At 40.1% G+C, this 20,371-nt stretch overlaps 2 protein-coding genes across 5 annotated transcripts in view; one reads left to right on the plus strand and one right to left on the minus strand.

Annotated features, from left to right (window-relative positions):
* The window catches only part of LOC144687738 (E3 ubiquitin-protein ligase RNF34-like), a 37,759-nt gene extending 35,312 nt beyond the window's left edge, over positions 1–2,447 (minus strand). For all 3 annotated transcript variants that reach the window (XM_078554207.1, XM_078554206.1, XM_078554205.1), the window contains exon 1: positions 2,299–2,447. In XM_078554207.1, coding sequence (XP_078410333.1) covers positions 2,299–2,304 — 6 coding nt within the window. In that variant the 5' untranslated portion in view covers positions 2,305–2,447. The remainder of the gene's footprint in view (positions 1–2,298) is intronic.
* A 97-nt stretch (positions 2,448–2,544) lies between these two features.
* anapc5 (anaphase promoting complex subunit 5) overlaps positions 2,545–20,371 on the plus strand; it is a 47,597-nt gene continuing 29,770 nt past the window's right edge. The window contains exons 1-8 of one of the 2 annotated variants that reach the window (XM_078554165.1): positions 2,545–2,651; positions 4,747–4,975; positions 5,072–5,151; positions 6,285–6,394; positions 7,852–8,056; positions 17,722–17,788; positions 18,845–18,946; positions 19,589–19,779. In XM_078554165.1, coding sequence (XP_078410291.1) covers positions 4,763–4,975; positions 5,072–5,151; positions 6,285–6,394; positions 7,852–8,056; positions 17,722–17,788; positions 18,845–18,946; positions 19,589–19,779 — 968 coding nt within the window. In that variant the 5' untranslated portion in view covers positions 2,545–2,651; positions 4,747–4,762. Of the gene's footprint in view, positions 2,652–4,415; positions 4,976–5,071; positions 5,152–6,284; positions 6,395–7,851; positions 8,057–17,721; positions 17,789–18,844; positions 18,947–19,588; positions 19,780–20,371 lie in introns of those variants that run through there. The other variant, XM_078554166.1, reaches the window with a different exon arrangement.

Raw genomic sequence — 20,371 nt, forward strand, 5'->3', positions numbered from 1 at the left:
AGTTTTCTCTCCTATTCTATTTTCTCCCCCTCCTTATTAATCTTTTTGTCATTCTTAGCTGTTCTTTATATTCTGTCCAATCTTCTGACCTGCCACCCATCGTTGTGCAATTATATGTTTTTTCTTTAAGTTTGACAGTGTCTTTAACTTTTTTAGTTAACCACAAAGGTAGGTTCTCCCCTTGGAAGTTTTCTTTCTCATCAGAATGTATCTATTCTGTGTATTGTGAAATATCCCTTTAATGGATCTGTCCCTTAACCTCATTTGCCAGTTCACTCTAGTTAACTTTGCTTTAATGCCCTCATAACTGCCTTTATTTAAGTTTAAAGTGCTAGTCTTGAACCCACTCTTCCCTCCCTCAAACTAAATGTAAAATTCAATTATATTATGATCACTGCTACCTAGGGGTGCCTTCACTATGAGGTTATCATTTAATCCCACTTTGTTGCACAGTACCAGATCTAGTATAGTCTGCTCTCTGGTTGGCTCCAGAATGTGCTGTTCCAAGAAACTATCCCAAAAACATGCTATGAACTCCTCAGCTAGGCTACTTTTGCCCATCTGATTTCTCCAGTCTCTCTGTAGATTAAAATCCCCTATGATTATCGCTGTATCTTTCTGACAAGCTCCCATTATCTCTTCCTGTATACTTTGTCCTACCATGTAGTTACAATTAGGGGGCCAGTACACCACTCCCACAAGTGTTTTTTTGCCTTCATCATTTCTCATCTCAATCCAAACTGTTTCTACATTCTGGTTTCCTGAACTTAGGTCACCCCTCTCTAATGCATTAATACCGTCATTTTTTAACAAAGCCACCCCTCCACCTTTCCCTCACTTCCTGTCCTTCCTAAATGTCACATACCCTTTGACATTCAGGTCACAATCTATGTCATCCTGCACCCATGCCTCTGTAATGGCTATCAGATCATACTTTTTTATTTCTATTTGGGCTATCAGTTCATCTGTTTTGTTTTGAATGCCACGTGCATTTAGATTCAGAGCCTTTAATTTTGTTCTTTTTTTATTTTTGTAATGTCTGGCCTTATCTGATTTCCTCTTAGATTTGTACTCTGTCCCTTCCTATCACATTCTGTTTATCATTTGTCTCTACTTTGGTTTACCACACCTTCCCAAACTTGATCCCTTGCCCCCTTTATTTAGTTTAAAGCTATCTCCACTTCCCTAGTTATGCAGTTCGCTAGAACATCAGTCCCAGCATGGTTCAGGTGTAGACCATCCCAACGGTACAGCCCCTACTTTCCTCAATACTGGTGCTAGTGCCCCACAAAACAGAACCCACTTCAATATATACAATATACACAAGCAGATCATGCTATTTGGTTGCACTGATACATTTCTTTAAAATTTTCAATGTAAGCAATCTTTTCGATTAATTGCAAGATTTAAACTAACAATTCACCATTCGGATTTGTTAAGCATAACAGAAAATTTAATGGGCCCTTTGCACAGGTGTATTTCACTGAGATATTAATTGTGTTGAAGCGGGTCGGAAACATCTTCACAATGCATCCACTTAAACAAAGGAGTGGGATGGAAAACACTAAAATTGAAGTATTTTGAACATCATGAGCACAATTAAATAACAAAAGGTTGCCAGCCAATCTTCTGTTCAAAATCATAAATGTTGGACATTACTGATCACCGCAGATATTCCGGATTAGGTGCTCTCAACTCCCCTTTTCCTTCTCCCCTACAAATTCTTATTCTGGCATCGCGCAAACATTAGCACGGTTATATCTGACAAAATCCCCAGGGATTGCGGCTGGAAAGCTTTTACATGTGTTACAAATCCCTGCGCGACACTCATGGCCTCTGCAAGAAACCAGAGGGAGAAAAATAAACCCAGGCCGAACAGAGACAGTAAAGGGACCCCTCCCTCCCTCTCTCTCTCTGTCTTTGCTGCTGTCCCCGCTAAATAACACAATAAATAACACGCCTCACTTTCACACTTGTCCTGTGGCATAAATTCCAAAATTAAAGTGGAACCATCACCATCAGTAAACGCCCACTGGCATTTTCTACGCCTACATTTCCTATTCCAGCAATAATAAAAAAGGGATGCTTGAGAGATGCTGAGTTTCCCCAAACTGATGACAACCTGCTTCAAATCTGAACCAAGTCCTGCCTTCCTGCCAAATATTATTATTATTTGCGCACAGTTAGTGGCGACAGTAATTCGTGTCCCAATTGGGGGGGGGGGGGGCAGCAACACCGTTCCAGGAACGGCCGGCCACCCCAGCAACATTGACGGCTCCGAAAATACCAAAGACGTACCTTCATGACAGTTACTCCGTATCCGCGCCCCGAAACTATAGCAACATGTCCGGCCTCTTGGTGCCCGAAGCTGAGGGGGCTCGAGCAGAGAATCCGGTAAACGGACACTCGTTCTCCTGCTAGCGCGGCTGCGCACAACCCGGCCCCACCCACCCAACGGCCTGATTGACATTCGCATCAACCAATCGGAAGCGAAACGCTGCGCCTCACAAACCGGAAGTGATGCAAGGTTGAGCCGGCATTTGACGGGAGCTCTTATTTCGCCCAGAACCTTGACCGGAAGAGGTGTTGCTCGGTTTGTACATATCTGGAAATTGCAGCTTGGAAACAGGCTCAACCAGTTCTCATGAAAGGTCGGAGTGTTGAGCTTTTGATCACATATCCACAGCATCACTAAGACCACCAATTTCCATCTCTAACAAGGTCCAACTCCGTCCCTGCCTCAGTTCATCTGCTGCTGAAACTCTCATCAATGCCTTTGTTACCGATAGACTTGACTAATCCAATGCACTCCTGGCTATCTCCAACCTTCTACCCTCTGTAAAGTTGAGATCATTCAAAACTCTGATGCCCATGTCCTATCTCAGACCAATTTCTGTTCTCCCATCATTCATGTGCTCATTGACCTATGCTATCCAGCTCTTGTTGTCCCACCCCGCCCCCTTAAACCAGCTTATATTTCACCTCTTTTCTATTTTTCCTTAGTTCTGTTGAAGAGTCATGCGGACTCGAAATGTTAACTGTGCTCCTCTCCGCAAATGCTGCCAGACCTGCTGAGTTTTTCCAGGTATTTTTGTTTTGGACCTATGCAAGTGGTTGCTTAAGTAACACCTGAGCTTTAAAATTCTCATCATTGTTTTCAAATCATGCAAGGCCTCCCTCCTCTCTATCTGCAATTTACTCCAGCCCTTTGAGATATCTATGCTTTTCCAACCCTGGCCCCTTGAGAAATCCCAATTTTAATTTCTCTACCATTGCTGGCTGTGCCTTCGGCTGCCTGGGCCTTAAGTTCTGGAGCTCCATCCATTAGCTCCCCTTTCTCTCCTACTTTAAGATGCTCTTTAAGACCTATCCCTGTGACTAGGCTTTTTGTCATCTGCCCTAATATCTTAATGTGACTTGGTGTCAATTTGTTTTTGATAACACTCCTATGAAGCACCTTCATATGTTTTACTACTTTAAAGGCACTATATAAGTGTCATCTGTGACCTAGTTGGTAATTTTCTAAGTCAGAAGGTTGTCGGTTTAAGTCCCACTCCAGGACTTCACAGAATCGTGACAGCACAGAGGGAAGTCATTTGGCCCATCATGTCTGTCCTGACCCCTCATGATTTTTATCGGTGCATGGGATGCAGGCATTGCTGGCTAGGCCAGCATCCACTGCCCATCCCCAATTACCCTTGAGAAGGTGGTGGCGAGCCACCTTCCCAAAACCGCTGCAGGCACATCCACAGCGCTGCCAGGCAGGAAGTTCCATGACCCTGACCCAGCAACAGTGAAGGAACAGCAATATAGTTCCAAGTCAGGATGGCATGTAACTTGGAGGGGAACTTGCAGGTGATGGTGCTCTTGAGCATAAAAATCAAGGCTAACCACTCTGCAGTACAGAGCAAGTGCTGCACTGTTGGAGGTCCTCTTTCAGATAAGGTAAACTGAGGTCTCATCTGCCTTCTAAGGTGGAAGTAAAATATCCCACTCCCCTATTTGAAAGAAGAGCAGTGAGTTATTTATTAGTGAATGTCACAAAAACATTATCTGGTCATTATCATATTGCTCTTTGTGAGTGGTTGCTGTGTGCAAATTGCCTACCACCTTAATTCCTACACAACAGTGACTACATTACAAAATTACATCATTGGCTTTGAGATGACCTGTGAAAGGCACTATACAAATGCAAGTATTTCTTTCCATACAGTTGTTGTTATAATGTCGCTGGTTTTTTTGCTTTCTTTTGAGAGAAACACAAAATATCACATTTTGAAAAGTAAACAGCTCCCTATATGTTTGTGTGTTTCTAATCTATCTTGTTTCCTTGCCACATTTCATTCCTGACTTTGACGTTTTCAGACCCAGCAAATCCTGGCCAGAGCCAATCGAACCGGACGTCTCGATTGTTCATCGATTGGCGAGCCTGCTGCTGAGATGGTTGCTTTGTTGCGCGGCAGATTTGTTCGAATTTTCAAATTTTGAAAATTACAAGTTAAGACTAAGGGAAATGTGTCTTGAATTTAGTGTGTTGAGGCTTCGTTGCAGGAATGACTCTCGGTGTTAAATGGAAATGTCTTTAACAAATCGAAGCCCTTATATGTATGCAACTAGAAAATCAACAGGCCTAGTGTGATCGTGGTCTCTGGGATATTCACTGTCTTTTTGTTCTTGGAGAACTTCAGTTGGGTTTAGTTGCATTTCTTAACTCGTGATTTTCGCTCTGGTATTTAATTCCACCAGTTAACTGCTTATTATCATGGCCAGCGTTCATGAGAGTATGTTTTTCAATCCTATGATGGCCAACGGTGTGGTTCATGCAAATATTTTTGGCATCAAAGACTGGGTTACCCCACACAAAATCTCAATACTGGTTCTGTTGCACGAAATGGCCACTTCTAAAGAACAAGGGACGCCAGAAGTTGAAACCAGACGTCTCCACATGAACAAATTGAATTTACCGTTGCTGCAGGTAAGGATATTTCTTGATGATGCATTTGTTTGAAGTCTATTGGTGTGCCCGGTTTTCATTCTGAAATTATAAACCTACCTTAATACTTTATTACAGGGTCCAGATATGACATTAGTTCAGTTGCTTAAGACTATTGGAGAATGCTGCCCGAAACTAGCGAATGCTGTGAGTACAAGGTAAAAAAAATCTATAATAATGGCTCAAATTTGCAATTCTAATAACAGGAAAGCTGACAGCATTCAGCACCACCACCCTATGAAACTGAAAGCAACTTCTGCCGTCTGCACAATGTGCGGTTAAATGTGGAATTCCAGAGCTTCTTGTCAGTGCCTGCTTCTTCACAGGGTGTGCTGTTGAAGTTGTAGATAAAAAAAATCATGTAGAAATCACAAAATTTGAACTTCCACTTTTGACACTATGAAAACTCTTTAAAAATTTGAACTTTCAAGGTTTTTAATCGTGTACTAAATTATAGTTCCTGCTGAACAATCTCTCTGATCCTGAGCAACTGTATTTATGGAATGTCAAATTTCTCCATTCCATGATAGTCCTTCAGATTTTTCGCAGTAATTCAGTGTTTAAAAATTTATATATATTGCAGCTTCTATCTTAATCCTATGTGTATGTTCCAATCTTTATTTTGCTTTCTGTAAAATTATGAAAAGTGAAATAAAATTATAAAAGCTGCTTGTTACTTCCTGATTTGGTGTCTGAGAATTCTTCAATGGGGTTAGCTGTTCAGCTTGCTTGATGGTATCATTGTTGCTAGACACTACAGATCGTCTATAGCTGGCACCAAAGTTAAATTAACTTTGGAAAAGGTGAAATCTATGCCATTGACCTCACTAGCAATGATGTGGTGGGAGCCACAGAAAAGTGACTAAATCCAGAAGGTAGAAATTAGCTTAACATTCTGGGGTAGTGCGTTTGTAAAATAATGAGAATAGAAAGATGGTGGTTTAATCTTATATATTCCGATGACGTGGGAGATAAATGAACTTGGTCCTATGGGGAGGGCAAGCTACAAACCAAAGTATTTGGATTTAATAGCTCAATTACAGAATAAATCCAAGCTCACATTAGGGATATGGTACAGACTTCAAATCAGAATAAAAAGCAGGACAATGTGCTCATTGAAGAGATAGGAAGAACAATTTCATTACTGTACTCTTAAAATCACTACAGAAGCTTACTGTAATTGCATTGAAATGAATGCAGATTTGTCTCTTTAACAAGACCAACAAGTTAATTTCATTTTCTCGTCGAAAAATACATTTGAATAGTAAAAATATCCAATTTATCTTTCTAGAGTAAAGTTAATGGCCGAAGGGGAGTTGAAAGATATGGAAAATTTCTTCTATTCCCTACAAAATGTTTTCAGTGGAACAGAACCAGCAGTTCACAAGACTAGTGTAATAGGTATGAAATTTTAATATTTGACCATGAAATATTTCTTATCCCGGTGGTCATTAGTATTTGGTCTGCACAAGAGTACATTACTTTTTGACTGTCTAATTTAAAGCTAGAAATTGCTTTCCTTTACCTTCAAGTTATTGATTTTCAAATATCTGCCATTGTTGATTTCAAATCATTTTCAGCACAAGTTACAAAGATCTGTAGTCATCACAAGTATAACCTTTCGCTTTGCTAAAATTGACCAGTGAGAACTTTGTTTATGCAGCACAGACTGCAGTGTTTTACCAACTGTTTTTTTTTAAAAGAGCACAGTGTTTTTAATCAAATAACGTACCACCTAAGATGAAAAAACACCTAAAGTTTTACTTAATTTTTATGGTCCTGTGGAAGATTTCCTTTTTCAGGTAATCCAAATTCATTGGTAGCAGGTGAAAAAACAGCAGCTTGATATTCATTTTCAATTTCAAATCTTCTCTTGTGGAGAAATCCCTCTGCAGAATAATGGAAATTGGTGGATGACTTTAAAGTTCCCAGCTAACTCTGGTGCTTCTGCAGGCAAGATTAACCATTGCTGGAACAGCTGATGTGTGATCTGGAATATTGGGTTCAAGCAAATTTACTCATCTACCCACAATTCCAGTTGTTGCACACAGTCAAAGATTTTCCCCTGACTTGAACCACATGTTACCATGGTTCCTCAGTTTTCTCAGTGCACTTTGTGTGCTAGTGAATATTGAGTTACAAGAAAGAGAAGTAATGTTTGGATCATTGCCAGAGCTATTGGGTGTCGACATTTTATTTGCACATTACCATCATTTTATAATTTACCACATGGCCTCTCCCCTTTTTGAAAAAGGGAAGCCTCTAAAGGTGGAAGATTTTGAAGAGTAAAAGAACAAATAATTGTCAAACAATGATTAATTTTTATTTGAAATATTGCTCTTATTCAAAGGCAATGGTAGTTTTGCAGTAGCGAAATTTGCTGCTTCTGTACTAATAGATGAGGTAACAAATTCCCTTTTAAGTAACTTGATAACTTGTAAAGATATAATGTCAAGTTGATAACTTGACATTCAGCTCACTCACTAGAGAAATGTGGCTGAGTGCCTTATTGAATGTCAATCCAGTATTGAGAGGCTGGAATTCTGGTCCTCTGCTCGCTGTCTCCTCAGACCTGAATACCCAGTGAGAAAACAACTCAGTATTTAGACTGGGACTCTCGTCTCCACTTGCTGGGGCTGGCTACACTGGGGCTTGAACCCATAATCTTCTAAGTTGGAAATGTGAATACTATCATTGAGCCAAAGCTCAGTCCCATAATGTAAATTTCAAATAGAACTTAATTTAGATTGATCAGTTTCGCTGATTATCTTCTTACTAATTATCTTGTTGTGTCCAGGACAACAGTTTGAAAACAGATTGAAGTCAGTTGGGTAATTAATTCTTAAATGTTCCTGTAGGTCTGTTCTTGAGGCACATGATCTTGGCTTACAACAAACTGTCCTTCAGTCAGGTTTATAAGCTTTACACAGCTTTACAGCAATATTACCAAAGCTATGAAAAGATGTCTTCAAGGACTGCAGAAAGAGAAGACACAGATATGGAATTAACCTCTTTAGACCTGGAAGGAAAGATGGAAAAAGAGGAGCTAGAATTTCCAACAAGGTAAGATTCATCATATAATAATAACACTTGTTAATTGCTTAAAGCAGAATGGGGAAACTACTTTTCAGGAGAAGTGTTCCACATCTTGTGTTTTTTGTTTTTTTCAACTCCTTCAACTTGGTTAGAATATTTTCTAGTCCTGCAAACACCTATTATTTAAATTCTCTACAGAATTGGGGAGCTGCTGAATTCATGGAGGTTCTACACACTCTGCATATTTTTTCCTCCACCTCCCTTCCATTAGTCTACAGACTACCTAATAGTGGGAGGGAAGTGGAGGAAGAAATGTGCGAATAAATTAGGGAATTGAGTATAAAACATAGAATAGTAATTCTGGGAGATTTCAACTACCCTGATATTAATTCAACAGAAGAGGTAGGTAAAGGGGATAAGGGATCCTACAGAGTGTACTGGACTCCTTTCCATCCCGATATGTAAAAAGCCCAACAAGGCAAGATTTACAATTGGATCAAGTAATTGGGAATGAACCAGTGCAGATAAGAGAAGGAAAACTAGGGAACATTTGGGCAATAGTGACCATAATATAATACACTTTAAAATTATGATAAAGAAGGACGTAAGTATGACAAAAAAAACAAGCTCATAAATTGGAGAAAAACTGATATTGAGAAGTTGAGAATATAACTTGGGAAAACAAAATGGGCAGCTATATTGGCAAACAATAATATAGAAACACAAAGGAAGACATTTAAAACCGTGTTCAACAGAGTTGCACCACAGGTTAGCAAGGCCATTATAAAAGCAAACCAAGCACTGAACTTTATTCCTAGAGGGTTAGAATTGTAAAGTAGGGAGGTTATGCAAATCTTGGTTAGACGACGCTTTGAGAGTACTACATGCAGTTTGGTCTCCATAGTATAAAAATGTATACAGAGGCAGTGGAAAGGGTGCAAAGAAGACATACAAAGATGATACCAGAAATGCTTGGGTATGTATAAAGGATAAACAGGCTTTTCTCTTGAAAAAAAGAAGACTGAGTGGTGACCTAAAAGAGGCAATTAAAGTGGATACAGAGAAAATATTTCCTCTTGGGGAAGAGCATAACTAGAGGCCATCAATATAAGATAGTCACCAAGAAATCCAATAGACAATTCAGAAAAAGCTTCTTTACTCAAATAGTGGTGAAAATGTGGCACTCACTACCTTTGGAAAAAAATAGTATAGATGTATTTAAGGGAAAGCTAGGCAAATATTCGAAAGCAAAGGGAATAGATGGTTACAGTGGTAGATTTAGATGAGGAAAGTTGGGAGGTGGCTCGAGTGGAGCATAAACATTCGCATTGACTGGTTAGTCCCAGTGGCCTGTTCCTATGCCATGTATCCTATGTAATCCTAATATTCTAAGGCCAGTATGAAGTGGATAATTGAAAATATTGCTAACTGATATTCTTTCAGTTCTGGAGGCTGGCCAGGAGAGATTTGAGCCAGGAAGATTCAAAAGTAGCTTGTTCTTTAGCAATACCTTGCTCAAAAAGTTGCTTGGTAGTACAGAACTTGAGTATTGCTGAGGAAAGAGACATGCTGTCAAAGCTTTCTGTCTTGCACTCTTCAGGACAAAATCGCAAGAATACCAAATCTGAAGGGGAACAACAATTTATATTGCATGAGAAGAGGGTGCTGATTGGTTGGCAGGTGGACTCTGAAATGGAGACATTGGATGGAGAATGCACAATGTAACAGTTAACTGCTAAGCTTTTGTTTAAATTCAACCAGGCAAGTTGACTCTGATTGGTCAAGGCATTGTCATGGGGTAATGAACCAGGAAATGGCAGTCCCCTAAGCTTTTGTTTAATTGAAAAAGGTACAATGTGTGGACATGTTCTTTCTGTTTGCAAAAGACAGGGCCCTGTGTATGTTGACTGGTTGTTTGTGTAATTCTTGGCACAATCGGGATTGTTTAATAAGTGCTATCCAATTGCGAATCACATCTAATGTTAGACACTATGTTCTAGGCTTTGTAAGCACAGGCTGGTTCTCTATGGTTAGTACTTTGCCTATTGCGAGCAGCTGAAGGGATGTGATGTTTGATACAATCCATCAGTCATTGGGGCGTACAGCCTACATACCTGGCATCACAATGGCACTGAAATTCGTATAGCAAATTACTCATTTGTGTGGTAGGTAGAATGCCTTTTTGGCTTGACAATTCTGTTTTGATTACTGCAAGACAAAAAACTTCAACAGCGTGTCTCTTTTTCAGCAATACTTAAATACCTTACTCATTATAGAACCTTCTTGATTCAGTTGGCTCCTGATTGGCATTTATGACGGGACCATGTATGGAACTGTATTTGAAATGGAATTGCCATTTTTTCATCTGTTACTAATGAATTTGGATGCCTAAAAAAAAATCTGTCGCGGGTTCATTAAAAATAAAATGAAACATTAGGATCATTTTTATCTTTTAAATGTATATATATTATTTGATTGCAAATGCTCTGCGTATGCTACTTTTTTAAACCAACAGGATATTGATCAAAAACTAGTCTGTGCCCCATAAACACCATAGTTCTCGCTGGTTCATTTTAGCAAATTGAAAGATCTGCTTGTGCATTTGTAACTTGCGCTGACATTGTGGGTTGCATTTTTCAGTGATTTGGATCATTCTTACTTTGCACATTCTTAAAAGCTAATTGCATTTCTAGAACTTGTTTTGATTTCAAATATCTACCCATATAAAACCCATCTGGTTCACGAATTTCATTGAGGGAAGGAAATCTGCTGTCCTTACCTGGTCTAGCCTGTATGTGATTCCAGATGCAGGGAAATGTGGTTGACTCATAACTGCCGTCTGAAATGGCCTACCAAGTCGCTCTGTTGTATCCCTATGAAATAGAATAAGAATGAACATAGATGAACCACCAAACATTGACCTAGGCACCGGACAGAATAAAAGCACACCCAGCCCAGTCGACGCTGCAGACCCCTCCTCGCTAACATACAGGAACATATCTAAATTGGGAGAACTGTCCCGCAGATTAGTCAAGTGATAGCATGACAAGGTCATGCTCACACAATCATACCTTTTCAATCAATATCCCAGACTCCTCCATTACCAAAACTGAATGTGCACTGTCCCACTGGCAGGACAGACTCATCAGAGGTAGCAGTTAGGAGGGATTGGCTCCGGGAGTCCTCAGCATTGACTCTGGACCCATGAAGCCACATGGCATCAGGTCAGAAAAACCTCTTGCTGATCATCACTTGCTGCTCTTCCTCAGCTCATTCATCGTGACTCCACCATGTTGAACACCACTTAGAAGAAGCACTGCTGAGAGTAACAAGGGCACAAAATGTACTCAGTACTTCAATGTACATCACCAGGAGTGGTGCAGTAGTATCACTACTGACCAAGTTGGCTGAGTCCTGAAGGCCATATGTGTTAGACTGGGCCTAGGGCAGATGGTGAGCGAGCTGTTTCAACTGGGTGAGGACACATGCCAGGCCTTGCTCTTTCTTTCCCATTCCTCGATTGATTGTAACAGAGTTCTTTGAAATTTATAAGGATGAAGGTGTCAACTCAGTGTCTGTACTTAACTGATTATGTCCTGATTGCAAAGAACTCAGTCCGACTTTCTTAAGTTTAAACACAAAGGGGTTAGTTTTATTGAGCTAAAAATCCATCCAGGCAAAGAAATAAAATAGTTAAAAGGTAAACACACATCCCGACCTTTGCGATGTACACACACAGGCAAAATTATAAGTTATACATTAGAGGTGGTTAACTTTTGGCCAATTTAAGATTCAACGATAGAAGGCAGAATAAAAGAGAGTTCACTGTTTGAGTCCTTCGCTGGTGTTCGTGGCTGAGGCAGTTATTTTAACGGTGGTCCTGAATTTTTTCCCCCCTGGAAACACTGCTGTGGGTCTTTGAAGTGTCCTCCAAACTTCACTATTGACCCTAGTATGATAAAAGCAGGCATGACTATTGGTAGGAATGACCACTGCACAGTGCTTGAGGAGAGGAAGTTCTATCTTCACACTGAAGACCCATGCCATCCTGCTGTATGGCACTACCACTGTACCAAATGGAATAGATTCAGATCAGATCCAGCAGCTCAAAGCTGGGCATTCATGAGGTGCTGTGTACTGTCAGCAGCAACAGAATTGTGTTCCGCCACAGTCTGTAACCTCACAGCCTGTCATATCCCTCATTCTATCAATCCAATCAAATCATGGGATTAATCCTGGTTCAATGAGTGAGAGAGCATGTCATAACAACACAAGGTGTACCTAAAAAATGAGGTACCAACCTAGTGAAAGTTGCAAGCATGCTATAGTCAAAGAGCTAAGTGACCTCACAACCAATGGATCAGATCAAAGTTTTGCAGTACTGCAACATCCAGCTGTGAGTGGTGGTGGATAATTTAAAAATTAATTGGAAGAGGAGGCTCTATGATCATCCCATCCTCAATGATGGCAGAGCCCAGCACAAGTCCAAAGGACAAGGCTGAAGCATTTTCTAGCCATCTTCAGCCAGAAGTGCCCATGGGGGATCTTTATTGGCCTCCTCCTATTCCAACCTTCACGGATGCCAGTCTTCAGTCTACTTGATTCACTTCACCTGATATCAAGAAATGGCTGAGTGCACTTGGAAGCAGTCAGGACAGTGGGCTGTGACCACATCCTAGCTATAAAGTTGCATCTATCCAATAAAGTGGAAAATTGCCCAGATATGTCTTGTCGAGAAAAAGCCCCACCTGTTTGTTCTTGATTATCAGCAAAATTACAGAAGACGTCGACAACAGTGCTATCAAACAGCACTTGCTCACAAATAACCTTTTCACTGATCCTCAGTTTGGATTGTACCAGGACCAATCGGCTACAAACCTCATTACAGTCTTGGCACAAACATTGCCAAAAGAACTGAGTGCCAGAGGTGGGGTGAGGCCAGCTGCCCTTGAAATCAAAGCAGCATTTGACCGAGTGCAGCATCAAGGAGCCCTAGCAAAATTGAAGCCAGTGGGAATCAGGGTGAAAACTCCTCATAGGCTGAAGCCCTAATTAGCACAAAGGAGTGTGGGGTTGGTTGTTGGAGGCCAATCATTTCAGTTCCAGGACATCACTACAGGAGTTCTTCAAGATACTGTCCTAGGCCCGATCATCTTCAGCTGCTTCATCAATGACCTTGCTTCCATCGTAAGAGCAGAAGTGGGGATGTTCACTCATGATTGCAGTCTTCGGTTCCACTTGCAACTGCGCAGATAATGAAGCAGTCCTTGCCCGCATGTAGCAAGACCTTGACAACTTCCAGGCTTGGGCTGACAATGGCAAGTAACATTTGTGCCATACAATGACCATATCCAGCGAGAGATTCCAAGCATCTTCCTTTAACATTCAATAGTATTACCATCACTGAATTGCTGCCTATTAGTATCCTGGAGCTCACCACTGAGCAGAAACTCAATTGGACCAGCCTTATAAGTACCATGGCTGCAAGAGCAGGTCAGAGGTTTGATATTCTGCAGCAAGTAACTCACTTCTGACTCCTTGAAGCCTGTCCACTATCTACAAAGCACAAGTCAGGAGTGTGATGGAATATTCTCCACTTGCCTGGATGAGTGCAGCTCCAGTAATATTCAAGAAGCTCAACATCATTCAGGACAAAGCATCCCGCGTGACTGGCACCCACAGCAAAATATTCACTCCCTCTGCCACCTGCAGACAATGGCTGCAGATACACTGAGAGCAACTCGACATCACCAGCCAAACTCATGATATCTGTCACCTAAAAGAACAAGAGCAGCAGGCACATGGAAACATCATAACCTGCAAGTGCCCCTCAAAGGCACACATCAGCCCAACTTGGAAATATATTGCCTTTCCTTCATTGTCACTGGTTCAAAATCCTGGACCATAAGACATAAGAGCAGTAGTAGGCCATTTGGCCCATCGAGTCTGCTCCGCCATTCAATGAGACCATGGCTGATCTGATAATCCTCAGCTCCACTCTCCTGCCTTCCCTCACTGATTAAAAATCTGTCTATCTCAGCCTTGAATATACTTAACGACTCAGCCTTCAGAGCCCTCTGCGGTAAAGAATTCCACAGATTCACTGCCCTTTGAGAGAAGACATTCCTCCTCATCTCTGTCTTAAATGGGTGCCCCCTTATTCTGAGATTATGCCCTCTGGTGCTAGACGCTCCCACAAGGGGAACAACTTTTCAGGATCTACCCTGTTAAGCCCCCAAAGAATCTTTTATGTTTCAATAAGGTCGCCTCTCATTCTTCTAAACTCCAATGAGTACAGGCCCAACCTACTCAACCTCTCCTCATAAGAAAATCCCTCCATACCCGGGATCAACCTAGTGAACCTTCTCTGGACTGCCTCCAATGCCAGTATATCGTTCCTTAGATAAGGGACCAAAATTGTTCACCGTATTCTAGTTGTGATCTAATTCGTGCTTTGTGTAGTTTTAGCAAGACTTCCCTATTTTTATACTCCATTCCCTTTGAACTAAAGGCCAGCATTCCATTTGCCTTCCCTATTATCTGCTGAAATTGTATGTTAGCTTTTTGGGTTTCATCCACGAGGACTCCCAAATCCCTCTGTGCTGTAGCTTTCTACAGGGTTTCTCCATTTAAATAATATTCAGTTCTTCAATTCTTCATGCCAAAATGCATTACCTCACATTTTCCCACATTATATTCCATCTGACAAGTTTTTGCCCACTCACTTAACCTGTCTATATTCCTCTGTAGACTCCTTGTGTCATTCTCACCACTTGCCTTGCCTTCCCACCTATTTTTGTATCATCCGCAAACTTAGCGATAATACATTCAGTTCCCTCATCTAAGACAATATATATTGTAAATAATTGTGGCCCCAGCACTGATCCCTGTGGCACTCCACGAGTTACGGGTTGCTATCCTAAAAATACCACCCTTATCCCAACTCTCTGTCTTCTATTAGTTAGCCAATCCTTTATCCATGCTAATATACTACCCCCAACACCATGGGCTCTTATCTTATTAAGTAGCCTTATGTGCGGTACCTTATCGAACGTCTTTTGGAAATCCAAATATATTACATTTACTGGTTCCCCTTTATCTATCCTGCTTCTTAACTCCTCAAACAATTCTAATAAATTTGTCAGGCATGATTTCCCCTTCATGAAGCTATGCTGACTCTGCTTGATTAGATTATGTAATTCTAAATGCTCTGCTATTACATCCTTTATAATAGACTCTACCATTTTCCCAATGACTCCCTAACTAACAACATTATGAGGGTATCGGTTCAAGAAGGTGGTTCATTACCGCCACCCCAAGGGCAATTAGGGATGGACAACAAATGCAGACCCTGCCAGTGATGTGACCTCCCATGAATGAATAAAAGAAAACATTTGCATCATGCAGACTAGCTGACTAAGCTATCCCAGATCATCCTGCTTGTGTTTTGTGTGCTTAGTCAACAAAACATTGTGCAAAGATTTACAATAATTGCTCTGCTTAGCAACCAATGACCTTTCTAATAAACAATTTACTAAGGAGATGCAGGACCAAATAGCAAAGATTGCTGGAAAGCATTTTTTCTGCGGATTGAAGTGTGCTTTGTTCTTCTTAAGAGGTCCTTATCTTTATTTTTAGTGAGGCATGAGGGATCCAAGGTTGTCAATACCAAGTATATTATTGTAATATCAATTGGCACAATCAAATCACATTAATGGGCAGACTGAGAGTGAATCCCAAACAGTCAGAGCCCTCAAGCTACATTCACAGTTTGAATGTGACAACCAGACAGGATTTGTAGTGAACAGTCTGTTGATCTTTCGGTTCAATTAGTTTTGAAATTAATAGGGTAGGAAATAGGTTTCATAACAATTTAATTTCTTCACTGAATAATTGTACTTGATAACAGTCCCCACTTGCTCTAATGTGGCCTTTTTTTGGTGTGTTTTTTTTTAAAGCTGCTCAATAATTAACCTGGTTTAAAAACACACTCACTACATGAAAAGAATTGCTTTTCCCAGCAGTAGCGTGTGTTATGATCCTTGGCCAGACCCTGGGCCATGGGGAGAGATTTGGTTAGGGACCAATAACGTTTTGTTTAATGTAGGTAAAGGTTGAGAATCAAAACATCTGCTTTTGGAATAAAGCCACAAGATTCCACTGGTTTTGAACAAGCTTTAAAGTTCAAAAAGATAAAACAATTTACAAATCGGTCTTGCAGTCTAACATTCAGGCTAAGTATGAGGTATATGTGAATTAACAGATGAACTGTGGTCAGATGCACCACATCACAGAGTTAAAAGACAAATGCAACCAAAACTGATTCCATGGATTTCTCAACAAATCACCCAGACGTTAGTCCCATTGCGAGTCAACCAATCTCACTGAAACTACATCTTTCCCATGAGGGTTTCCGATCTCCACCAATGAAGATCTCTCCTTGGAATTCTCTCCAAAAGTCGCTCCCACTCAAACGGCTTTAACAATGGCCCACCTCACAGGGTTTCAATCTCACCTTCCGAGATACCTTCTCCCTGGATTCCTGAGCACTCAAATACTAGCTCAAAGCGCACTTCAGCTCTATGGCAGGGCCAAGCAGAACGTCTCTGTTCCAAAGGGGTACCTTTGCCCCGATGGCTCTCTTTACTTAAAGTCTGCTGCCCACAGCTCTTTAACTTAACTTAAATGGGACCTGTTTCAGTCCCTTATATATTTGTGACACTTGTTGGCTGACAGACTGCCTCAAGAAGAGCTGTTCACTGATCCTTGAACTGATCTAGTGACCTATGAAAACACTCCACGAATGTCCCACCCTTGTTACTAGGCAGGATTCAATATAACAAGCATTGGAACATCATGCACCTTTTAATGTTACAATCTCCACGCATTGCTAACTTAGCACACAGGGACCCAAAGATCAATGGATTTCATGACACATGATTTGTCAGGGTTGAATTGAACCAAAGTGTCGTCACACCAGACTGAACTCTTAGATCTTTCTCTTGGTAACAAAGATGCTGCCGGTCACTTCCCCAAAATCACTAAAGCAGCCTAGCAAAGGAGAGTATTCTTCAGTTTCCCAAGTCTGATGACTGCTCTTGCTCCACCCATATTTAAACATTCTTTCTCTCTTTGCTGTATTGAGTGAACTCTCTTCTCAAGTTCCTGCTACTGTTTCTTGGACCAGTTATGTTACCCCCATCTGCCTTGATTCTATGGCTGTAACTTATACCTCTCCTGGTGCCTGACTTTCATTGCTCTTCCTAAACTTTGCATACCTTTAAAAATATCAATGTTATGCAGATATGTAGCAACTGATGTGAACAGACAAAAGTGTTTTTGTCAGAGGACAAGCGTGTTACCTCTGACTTGATTAGTATCAGTAAGCTTATCTATTTTGTTGAATTACTAAAATTGATATTGGAGAGTTTGCATTGATACAATGAAACATTTGATTTCTCTGTTAACCTGCAATTTGTAAGCTTTCAGTTATCAACTAAAATTCTTGCTTTTTTTTTTGTTTTTAATCTATTCCACAACCTATTTCCTTGTCACTACAGGAATATGCACTTCAGCAGCTAGCATCAGTGAAGCGGAGAAGTAAATTAACTAATAAAGCTCAGCTTTGTTAAATATGTAGCAAATAAATGGTCTTAAAGTTCAGTTATTGATGCTACAGTATTATTTGACAGGGATGAAGAAGTTGTCGACAGAGGACCTCTGTCCCAGAAACAAGCGGAATATTTCCTTGCTCAACAGGTATGCTTTGGCTGTTTTTATTTCTCCTTTTTTTAAAGTTCTAACTCTTGCTGTGATAAATATTACAGGTACAAATAGCTGTCCTGCATGCCTTCTAAGTGGCACAGGCCAGGGATCAATCTTTGGATCTTCCTGGTCTGTGTGGCTCAATACCACACTGGCTGATGCCTCTATTTACTGTCATGAGAGGGGATATTATTTCACAACTGTAGAACCATTACCTGTTTTTACTTGCACTTGCAAACTTTTCCTTGTCTGGATTTGCTGGTGCTGTCAGGAGTGGTGATCAGTCTACTGGCCAGGAGTCTTTTGCTGTTTTGCAACATGGAAAAAATCTATTAGACATTGACTTGCTTACGGTTGTAATCCTCCCACATTGATCGCATTCTGCTCTCTGACAAAAGTGATCACTGGATCTTCTCTTAACCCTTTTTCGCAAATGCTGCTTTTGCCCTAAAATGGATGTATAAGATAGGAGGTAAGTAAGGGGTTTCTAATTCCAGCTTTTAGAGGAGACAGAAAGATAATGTTTAGAAAAGAAGTTTCAAAAAGACAGACTCTCTTCTGTTTATCTGCTGCTGATTCGCATTCACTTAGTAAGTTGGTTTTTGGTAGTGATTGGAGAAAATACCTCATGGAATGTGATGGAGTTTTGATGTGGATATTTTTAGTTCAAGCAAGATCAATCTTGCAATAGTGATTTCCATATTTATTATGGGTATTAAACTCAAAGAATCCAATTCAACACGAACCCGGAAATATGCTTTTTTTCTCAGGGGTTATTTAACAATATGTGTTGTATAAATGTAATATTTAATATTGATTTTGAAGTACAAGAAGTACACCAGTTTAGATTGACCTTGACCAATTTAGAAAACAAGTTCATATTTAGTACAGGCTGATGGCCATTCTCTCAGAGATAATCTTGTATAAGTATAGAATTAGATTCTGCTCTGTGTGCATTTAAAACAATTAGCTAATGCTATGGTGTCACCATTGACTAGTTTATCAGCTTTGCTTGTATGAAAAGACAAATGTGGATTTTAAATTTTGTAGGCATCATTGTTGAAAAACAATGAAAACAAGGCTCTTTCACCAGCTGCTCTACAGAAAGAACTGAATAACTTACTCAAATTTAATCCTGATTTTTCAGAAGCTGTAAGTATTCGAATTCTTAACATATCTGATTTAAATTCTTCCTTCTTATAACTAAACCATTTGTAATTGTATTTTTAAAGAAAAAACATCAGCCATCACTAATGCTGCTTTATGTAGGTGAATGTTGGTAAAGGATCTGTTGAAAGGCTGTAATGGTACATACTGGTGAATGAACATACAATTTTCAAAATGCTGTAGATGTTACATTTGAAAATTTGATATATAGAGTAAGGGTTGATAATTTAATATTTTTCTGTACTCCTGAAGTAATTTGGGTTTATAAGCCATGGATAGCTTGCTTGCTTTTCCCACCTCTCCAAAATGGTTGCTAATTCCGTTGCAAATATACAGCCTTGAAAACAAATTAGTTGGAAATGTTTCACGTTTCCCCTCCTCCTCATCCCCAAACCACTGTTGCATTCACATTTTAATTCAGTGACTGCCCTTGCTGCACCTCTTCTCCCTCTGCACACCACCACCCCCCACCAGAACTTGATTATGCGGAATGACAGTGAATTAAGTAGATAGTGTTTCTCACAAAATAACTTGGAAAATTTGTATCTATCAAATATCTTTTAAAATGTATTATTTTAAGGTAACAGGTGCAATGTTGTAATATATTTATTTATCTTGTGATTTCAGCATTATTTGAGCTATCTAAACAGCCTCCGTGTACAAGACTACTTCAGTGCTATGCACAGTCTCCTTCACTATTTTGATCGGTTGATCCTTACAGGCAGCGACAGCAAAAGCAGTGGAGAGGATGGATTCGGACGTAGTTTACGATATGCGGCTCTCAATCTTGCTGCTTTAAACTGTAGATTTGGCCATCAGTGAGTATCTATCAGTTTTGGTTCAAGTTGTTGAGTCCATGTTCTAGACTGCTGCAGAAGAATGTTTTAATTTCTGTGCAAACTAAGATATCATAAAATTAATAAAGATTGGCACCATTAAATGGGCATATAGCAGTACATGGCTATTGGAGGCAAGGAACAGCACCAAAGAAGTTGATTTGCAGCAATATCTCCAACAGCAACATCACTGCACTTCAACTTTAAATGTTCCTCTTAGATGTAGCCAAGAAATATTGCTGAAGCAGGCAGGCTGAATGGTTGAAGCATTCTTTATTATGTCTGTCAGGAGTGAAGTGATTGTGCTAAAGGTGGCCCGAATAACCCTTGCCGAACCATTATATAAATTGATGGCACGCAATCAAAAATGTGATTTTTTTTTAACGTTGCTATGGCTACTGTTAAAAAGCAACTACAAACATGCTAGTTTTAAAAGCAAGAGGTCCCCAGGAGCTAATTAACACTGGAAAACTGCTTCATGAAGTGCTATTCTAATATAATTGGGACAATTAAGTACAATTAATGCTACTAAGTAATACATGCTTGCTTGATGACCTGACTTTTATATCTTTGT

This window comes from Cetorhinus maximus, chromosome 12, assembly GCF_964194155.1.
Source record: "Cetorhinus maximus chromosome 12, sCetMax3.hap1.1, whole genome shotgun sequence".
Lineage (NCBI taxonomy): Eukaryota > Metazoa > Chordata > Chondrichthyes > Lamniformes > Cetorhinidae > Cetorhinus > Cetorhinus maximus.